Source organism: Drosophila gunungcola, chromosome 3R (genome assembly GCF_025200985.1).
Source record: "Drosophila gunungcola strain Sukarami chromosome 3R, Dgunungcola_SK_2, whole genome shotgun sequence".
In the NCBI taxonomy this organism is placed as follows: domain Eukaryota; kingdom Metazoa; phylum Arthropoda; class Insecta; order Diptera; family Drosophilidae; genus Drosophila; species Drosophila gunungcola.
Window position 1 is genome coordinate 7,227,273 of NC_069139.1, and position 8,986 is coordinate 7,236,258.

Consider the following 8,986-nt stretch of genomic DNA (forward strand, 5'->3'; position numbering starts at 1 on the left):
GATAATCAGCTGCGTAAATAACCCCACGGTTTTTCGCCCTCACAATTAGACTTCAAGTGTGTATTATACTAGATTTGTTTATTCCGCATAAGCGATTTGCTTGCACTTAATTATGGTTAGACATAGATATAGTTAGGGTTACAGTTAGAATGTTTTTTAAGTCTATATACAACGTTGGCTGAGAGCGGCGATATAATGTAGAACCTGTTTAGCGGCGATGCGCCTGACTGACTGACTGAGATTGAAATGGACAGAGTGGAGGAGTGGGAAAGATGAAGAGGCCCCTTGATCGAAGGGGCTTATCTGTAGGCCTTGTCATCCGAGTAAATGATATAGGGCTGATGCTGATGCTGGTGCGGATGCTGGTGCTGGTGCGTCAGGCTTTCGGCTCCATCGCCGTTTCCGCCGCCCGCGCCGCTGAAGTACGACATGCGGGACATGGTCGAGTAGGCCGCTGCCGCCGCAGCAACCTGTTGCTGTTGCTGCTGTTGCTGTTGCTGCTGTTGCTGCTGCTGCTGGCGCTGGGAGAGATTCTGGCTGGACTGGTGGATGGAGGCCGTCTTGTGCGGCAGAGTGGCGTAGCTGGCCTGATATGGCGGCACCGCATATAGCGCTGCTCCCGCCCCATTCTTGTAGTTGTACGCCGCATTGTGGGCACCCATTTGCATGCCCGCCGGGATGCCTATCATCGCCGCATTCTGCTGGTACTCCACATTGCTCATGCGCAGCCGGATGATGCAGATAATGATGATGAGTATGGCTATGAACGCCACCACTCCACCCACGATGCCTATGATGAGCGTGTCGTCGTTACTGATAATCGGCGATTGGGCCTTCATCAGTGGCGCCTTGGTCTTGATCTTCTTCAAACTGGGCGGCTGTGTGGGCTCCAGGCTCCAGATGATCAGGGGCTCCTCGGTGGTGGAGCTACTCCTGGTCACCAGCTGGCTGGAGGTCTTCAGCAGATGCGGCACTGGGGCAGTGGGTCTGGAGGTGGAAGAAGTCATGCGTCGGGCATCGCACGTCAGCTCATCATCTCCCACCTCGGTGAGCTTCCGGTTGACCAGGTACGGAGGCGATGCACAGGTCACATCCGGCATTCCGGAAGTGGGCAGCCAGCGGCGCAGGGCTCGAGCATTGCAATCGCACACAACGGGATTGCTGGCCAATCCCCGCAGCTGCAGACTGGTTCTGCGATCCTCCAAAGCGTTCAGGAACTGCGGCACCAGCACTGTGATCTTGGATCCCTCGACATCCAGGTTGAGGTGGGAGGATCTCGGCACCGGGAACAGCAACGCCGGCGGGAGGGCACTCAGGGAGGTGTTCCTCAGCTGCACACTCAGGTCGTTGCTCTTTAGACCCGCCAAAGTACCCGAGGATATGGACTTTAGCCGTTCTCCCCTGATTCCCAAGCTCCTCAGACGCGGATGCTTCAACGGCTGGATCTGTTCGCTGCCGATGCTGGCGTCCTTCACTTCAATATCCAGCAGTTCTAGGCCAGGCAGGAGTTCCAAGATACCCTGCAGATCCAGGTAGCCAAGCAGGGGAAGATCGTAGGCCTCCAGGTTGACCAGATTGGGCAGCTGCTTGAAGGCGTTCTTCTCAATCCTGGTGCACTGCGGCAGGTGGCTCAAACGCAACGATCGGAGCATCTCAAGCTTGCCAAAGTTGGACTGAGACACAATTTCAAAGCTATTATTGGACACATCCAGGGATTGGAGCACCTGCAGTTGAGGCCAGGCACCGGAAAGATCGTCTAGGGATTCCAGCATATTGCCCGAAAGGTCCAACGTTTCCAGTAGGGTCACCCTTTGGAAGACCTCCGGTTTCACGTTGCGCAACTTGTTGTGGGAGAGATTCAGGAACTGGAGGAAGGGGGTCTCCAGGAGTTCCAGCTGCTCAATGCCAGTGCCCGCCAAACTGAGTTCCCTCACTGTTTTGGGCTCATTTAAAACATTGTGCACTGCTTTGGGGCTCAAGGGATTGAAGGACAGATCAATCCTTTTGATGTTCACCATAATGCTATCATCTCCTGGCAATTCCTTGATCTTGTTATAGCTCAAATCCACTGAAGAAACAAAGAAGAACTGTCTTTGGAGGGCACTCAACGGAGCATATTCGAAGCGATTGTGGGCCAGGTTGACATTCTCCAGCATCTGCAGCTTGGAGCGCTCGAAGACTCCGTCCGAAAGCTCCGATAGTCGGTTGCCCTCCAAGTTGAGCTGCTCCAATCGCACCAATCCCTCGAAGGTCCGCTCCCCAATGCGATCCAGATTGTTGTGGGCCAGATCCAAAATTTGCAGTTGCGTGGAATTGTGGAAGGCCATCTCGCTGACCATGTCCAGTTGGTTGTTGGAGACGAGCAGGGTGCGAAGTCGCGGCAGGCGGGCAAAGTCCAGCTCCTCGATGGTTTTCAATTGATTGTGGGACAGATCTATGTGCTCCAGATATTGCAATGAGGAAATAAGCTCCGCCGGGAAGAAGGAAAACCTATTGTTGGCCGCTCGAATCTCCCTCAATCTGGGATGAATGCGGAAGGAGGAGGGAAACAGGTAGCTCAGCTGGTTATCCGAAATGTCCAACTCCTCTATTCCCGTTCCGGTGTTGAAGTACTCTCCCTTGAAGGCAGACAACTGATTGCCACGGAGATTCAACTTTTGCAACTTCATCACATTCACAAAGGCCCCGGAGCGAATGGATGCAATGTGATTGTTGGACAGATCAATGGAGCTAATGTTCCACAGGTTGACAAAGCTGCCATCCTGCAGCTCTTGCAACTGGTTGTCGTTGAGGTGAATCCGCTTGAGGTCCTGCAAGCCGGATAGGAGGTCACCACTTATCTGGCGAATATTGCAGCGACTTAGATCGATGACCTGCAGGCGGTCCAAGGGTTTGAAGAGAGCTCCTGTCAGAGGAGTCAGGTGATTGCCACTCAGGTTGAGGGATTGCAGGTTCTCCAGCTCCTCGAATATGTTAATGGGTAATTCAGTGAGGCTGTTGCCACTCAAATCCAGACTCCTTAACTCCGGCAAAACCCATGGGGCTCCTCCCAATCCAGTCAGCCTGTTTTGCGATAGCTTCAACGCCATCAAAGTGCTCTCCAATCCCGCAAAAGTGTCCGCATTGATCACAGCCAAGGAATTTCCGGAGAGATCCAAGGTGTGCAGGCTGCTAAACATTTGGAAACTGCCGGGCGGTAGTTCCCTAATGACATTCCTGGATAGGGACAGGGTGGTTATATCGCCAGCCTGGAGGGATCCAAGGATCTCCGCAGACAGAGCCGCCACGCGATTATAATCCAGCTGAAGGGATGTCAACTGAGGCAGGCGACCAAGAGCACTTCCCGGCACCAAGAGGATATTGTTGTCCTTAATGATAAGAGTCTGCAGGCTGTCCAAACCCTCCAAGGCATCGTCTTCGATCTAAGTAGGTGGGATTTTCATGGTTGTAAGTTATGGTTATGGATCATCATTATCATCTAGAAACACTCACCGTTCTCAAAGAGTTTAAGCTGAGGTCCAGATACTTAAGAGCGCCCATCTCCCGGAATGTTCCCGGTGTAATGCTGGTTATGGTATTGCGACTGATGTCCAGGCTCTCCAAAGTCCTGACAACCTGCATGTGGGTATAGTCCAATTGCTAAGGAAAATGGATAAATGTAAATGAATTATAAACAAAAACTTTAAATCATTAACTCTTACCTGTAGCATATTAGAGGACAGGTTCAGGTGCTTAACTCCGGGAACCGCCGCCAGGGCCACTGTGGGAAACTGGCTGAAGAAGTTCTCGGAAAGATCCAGCTTTTGCAGAGACTGCAGTTTCTCAAAAACATCGCTGTTCAGGTGACTGATGCGATTGCCGGAAAGCTTGATTTCCCGGATCTTTTGCAGTCCCTTGAAGGCCTGGCTGTCGATACTCCGAATAATATTGTGTCGCAGATCGATGATCTCCAGCTGACGCTGCGCATTAAAAGAATCCTGAAGTAGAGATCCTGCGGATAAAGATTATATTATTATTAGCATTGTATTCAACTCAAGTTAAGTTAAATAAATATTGATCGGGGCTCCATACTTAAGCGCAACATAATTCTAATAATTATAGTCTAGATCATGGAATTGAAATTGAATAAGAACTGAATAAGAGCTTAAAGGCACACATTATAATGCATCTTGGTATTCTTTACAATCAAATTAATTATTTAACTCAAGGCTATAGCGACAAGTAATTATTTTGCTTACAATAACAATTGCTGTTTTCGTTTTTAATTATACCAGTTGCGGTTTCGATTGCACACCCAACTCTCAATCATACACATTATGTACAGACTAATCGGTCTTACCAATCTGGTTTTGGCGCAGCGACAGGTGTCTCAGGGCACTTGGTCCATTCAGGGAGTTGGTGGGCACTGCCGTCAAGCTGTTGCGATCGATGTAGAACTCCTTCAGATCCACACAGCCCTTGAGCAGACCCTCTTCGATTTGCTTTATCTTGTTGCCGGACAAATCCAGAATGCGTAGGTTCTTCAGTACGTGCAATTCGGCGGTGGAAAAGATGGGATTCAGGTTGTCGCCCAACAAATTGTTTGCCAATCGCAGCTCGTTCAGTGAATCCTTCAGACCATCGAAAGCTTTTTCGGGAATCCTTCGGATTAAATTGTAGGACAGGTCCAGCTCCTCAATGGTTAGCTTCAATTGTCCAAATGTCTGTGGTTTTAAAATATAGAGACAATTTAGTTTAATAGGCCAAAACACAAAGGAAACTTGAAAATTAATGTTTTTTGGTAAAAATTGGTTAAGGTTTTTTGAAACAGTTGAATTTCTTAGACAAACTTATGGTATTTAAGCACTTAAACAATGCGATGAAAAGTGAAACAAAATGTGAAAGAAACTATTCAAATTTCAAATTAAAAATAATAATATTGAAATGTACAAAAATTATAAGCCAATCAAATTAAAGGTTTTTTGTACTTTATAAATAAATATAATTAAGACTAAATGAATATAACGAGAGTAAATGAAATTATATATATTTGTCATGCGCCAAGTCAATAACAAATAAGATCTGATTAAACGCGATTTCGAAACCTTTATTGTGCCTGTGAGATCATCGTTTAAGTGTTGAAATCCCATTATTTCTGTGCGGCTTATCTCTGGCCAAATTGCGACACTCACCTGGGCGGGCAGCACCTGTTGGCCGCTGTGACGTTGCGTATACGCCACGATGGGCGCTCCATAAGGCAGTTGCGGTGCGTCGCCGTGGAAGACAACGCGATCGCAGTCCATGGCCACGGCTCCCAGTTGACCAGTCGCCGCAAACGGAACCACATTGCACCTGTAATTGTCGCCAGTCAGTTGATTGCAGCGAAACAAAGCCAAATGAATCGACATCGGTTGACAAATTGCAGTTGTCGGTAATTTTGTGATATTAAAATAATACCCAGCCGACGGCGGAAATTCGCTGTCGCTTGTCTATTATGTGGCCACCACCTGTATGCATGGCTATGGCAATGACTACTCACCTGCATGGCAGACGGAGGGCGGGACTGAGCTCCGGACAGGGGCGCCAGGCGAGGATTGGCAGGCCCAAGTGGGAGATGCAGATCAAGAGCAGCAGCAGAAAACGCCCCTCGTTTGGCAGCTGCTTCCACGCTTCCATTTCGCTGCAATCGAGGAATGGCACTATTAATATTGGGTTTCTAGTCCCCGATCTGTTTGGCATTGGACGGGTGAAACTCGTTTCAAGAAGAGATCTTTTCGCTGGCCAGGTGCCACGCTCAGTATTCCGTATTCCGTATCGTATTTGGTCATTTCCCCCATTATCGCCGCGTTCGCTTAGAACATTTGATTTGCATACCGATGTCTCTGTCTATTTCGGTCCAAGCCGCATATTTGTGGTCAACAATAAAAACAATGGTCGATCGTAGCCACCAAGGTCCGATCGAAAGAACGAAGGCTATAATCAAGCGAACTGGCCAACAAAGAGCAGAGAGTGAGGCTGCCAACGAGTGGTATGAGTAATTTTGGTAATGCTGACATATTAAAGGCATTTGTTGCCGACTTATTGAGCAGTCTTCAAAACTCTAAGCTCTGACAATATCTTTGGGTTTGATTGAAGTCTTTAAAATGTTGTCAAGAATTGTTTTAAGCAGCATGCTGAATCTATGAAGCAATAATAATTCATATTTAATAATAGATTTAACATAGATATCTGTGAGCATCCATTATAGCTGTAGTTTTAATTAGCAAAATTCCAATTCATGCTTCATAAGTAAGCGCTAATTTTTGCATCAAACAGTAAAGCTTGCGATAGTGAAACCCTTTCAACTTAAATTGACCAACAAGAATTTCATTTATCATTAGGTAAATATTTGTAAAGCTTTATTTTCGGGTTACTAAACAATTTTTTAAGCCCAATAGGAACATATTCTTATTTTAAACAAAATTTAAAGACATAATTTTATATTCTTCGTTTTTCAAAGACCATAAATTGAATTAATGATTTAGGTATCATTGGAAATTAACTAGTTGATGAATATCACTATGATAGCATTATAATGATTGTATTATTTTCTTGGCTGTTGGCACTAAAAATGCAGAATGTAATACATATATAATATTAATAGTTAATTTTGGTATGTTGAATAGCTCATATATTCATAGATAAAGACATTTTCACTAATAAATGCATATTAGCATGCTGATATCTTTATTCAAAGAAGTTATACCGTGCTACTATTATATAAACTCCTTTCGGCAGCGCATGAGTGATTCGTTGAGCCATGATCTTTTTGTGGCTCTAACACTTTGGACCTGGATTCTTGGTTCTCACTCTCGCAGTATTAGTTGTACCGTTATTGGTAGTACGGTCGACGGTGGTTGGTTGTTGTTTTTGCTGATGTTTGGTTGTTGTTGTTGGCCGTGTTCATTGGTTACTGTTTGCTTTTTAATGCGCACTGACACCAAAACAAGAAAAAAACCAAACAACAACAAAAAAAAAAATACTTTTACGTCTGGCCGTATTTCTATTTGCATTATTTTTGGTTTTGCGTTACTTGTGCTATTTACTCTGCGGTCCATGGGCAATCATAGACGGTATTTGGCCAGTCTTTTTCGCCCCTGTTTGCTCAAAGATCGGTGATATCCACAGCAAGACAAACAAGCAAGTTAACGCATGTAAATTTATAGTGTCCATAAAACGAAAATAAAACGACTCTGGATTTCAAAATCTCCCCGAAAACGCTATTTTGCTCATTGAAATGCAGAGGCGACATGCAATTCGATATAGTGGACAGCTTCAAGGTTGCATTGCCACATGGATGGGGTTCGATATGGAATGGGGATGGGTCTCGATCGGATCGGATCAACTTCTTGTTTCACAGATACGGATACAGATACAGATACTAGTGCCAAGATACACGGGTAACAGATACAGATACAGATACAGGTACACTTCGCATTGCGTGTAAACGCTTTGATGGGAAATATGTTAATCACACATCTCGGTTTTTCTCTTCTCGTAACCTGTTTCATTATATTTTTAATTTATACTCTTGGCTTACATTTTCTTTTTGTGTGTTTTTTGGGCGCTGCTTGTAAATTGCACTTCAGCAGTGTTGTTTTTTTTTTTTGGCTTGGGAACCACTGCGCGGGTCTTTTGTTTTTGTCGCTGGATTGCACAAGTTCGCGATGCCTTGTTTACGTTTGTTTGTTTTTTTTTTTTTTTTTTTTGTGTTGCCTAGTTCTCTTTTGTTATACACAAAAAGAAAGCTCCGCTCGGGAAGAATGTTTTCCCAGAGAGATGGCCTCTAACACTCACTAACACACACACTGGCGCCCGATGAAAAATGCAGACAAACAACTAAAATGGGGAGGACTTTTTAGCGGGGGGCGCTAGTAATTAAGCCAAGCCAGCGCAACAACAAGTACGAGTACGGCCAGTCTGCGCATGCGCAGCGGTAACAATTTTGCAGCGTTCGCCTTCGTCTGTCGCGTTCTCCACCGCCGGTTCGTTTGGGAACGGTTAGGTTCGAATCGGATCGGATCGAATTGTGGTCTGAGTTTGGGCCCACTTCTTTCACTTCCGCTAAGTCCGCTCCATCTGAGCTCCGCAACACAACTGAAGCTGGTCGAAAGCCGAGCTGACTAGGCTTCGCCTTTGGGCCAAGCTCTCTGGAGCCGCTCTCCAGGTGAAACTGGTTTGCCCCGATGCACAGCAAGAAACTAGATCATCAAGCCTCCATGGCTTTTGGTCTTAAAATCAAGTAACTAGAATGGCAAGTGTTACCTTCAGAGGGAAATCATAAAGTGTCTTAGATAAGAAACGTTTCATATTATTTGTCAGTGAAAATTACTTACACTATCTTTATAAAGTCAAGCATACCCAAAAAAAACATTTTTATTCGTTCGCTTTGAAAACTAAAAAGGGTTTAAAGCCCTTAAAAAAAACATAGTTATTGATTTAATATAATTTTAAATTAAAAATCAAATCTAATAATGTACTTTATTCACTTCGATTCTCTAAATTCAAAAGCAAAATAATGCGATTTTATGAATGAATTATAATTACATTTTTATTGGTTCGCTTTGAAAGTGAAAACCATCAAAAAACTAAAACCTATAGATAAATAGCATAGAATGTTGACAGATTGATTGATTTTATATACTACATAATTAGTGGTCTTGAAAAGAAAATAATCAATAAAGATTCCCCTTTCTCTATCTGCATTCTCCTGATGGATCTAAAATCCGAGGCGGTACTAAAAATTCGAGACATGCCCCCGAGATGCAGATGCTCTCTTCTCCGGAGAAACAGCCGTCCAGCTTCGTGAATGAGTTTACATTGTCCGACTTTGTTTTCTTTTGTTATTTGATGTTGTCTTCTTACTTATTTTTGTTTTTTTTTTTCGTTTTCTGGCGCTGGGTAAAAGTTTCGCTGGCTGTTCTTCGCAGAAAGTTGGGCTTCTGCCGGCCCTTGTCTTCTACCTGTT

The 8,986-nt window shown here is 44.9% G+C and overlaps 1 protein-coding gene across 1 annotated transcript; it reads right to left on the minus strand.

The window, feature by feature from the left end:
* Window positions 1-61: 61 nt before the first annotated feature.
* On the minus strand, window positions 62-8,161 carry LOC128252735 (protein artichoke). The gene is made up of 7 exons (XM_052980718.1): window positions 7,559-8,161; window positions 5,519-5,659; window positions 5,172-5,331; window positions 4,340-4,703; window positions 3,702-3,991; window positions 3,493-3,639; window positions 62-3,422 (listed from the first exon to the last, which is right to left on the minus strand). Exons 2-7 carry the CDS (start codon window positions 5,653-5,655, stop codon window positions 300-302), a joined length of 4,221 nt encoding a protein of 1,406 aa, XP_052836678.1. The 5' UTR covers window positions 5,656-5,659; window positions 7,559-8,161; the 3' UTR covers window positions 62-299.
* Between the last annotated feature and the right edge of the window lie 825 nt (window positions 8,162-8,986).

What these genes read in the sequence shown, in the direction of transcription:
- LOC128252735 (XM_052980718.1), bottom strand. Translation starts at nt 5,655, where the DNA reads ATGGAAGCGTGGAAGCAGCTGCCAAACGAGGGGCGTTTTCTGCTGCTG. An exon ending in GCCCTCCGTCTGCCATGCAG is followed by an intron (nt 5,332 to 5,518) that starts GTGAGTAGTCAT and finishes CGACAATTACAG; the next exon opens with GTGCAATGTGGTTCCGTTTG. An exon ending in AACAGGTGCTGCCCGCCCAG is followed by an intron (nt 4,704 to 5,171) that starts GTGAGTGTCGCA and finishes TTAAAACCACAG; the next exon opens with ACATTTGGACAATTGAAGCT.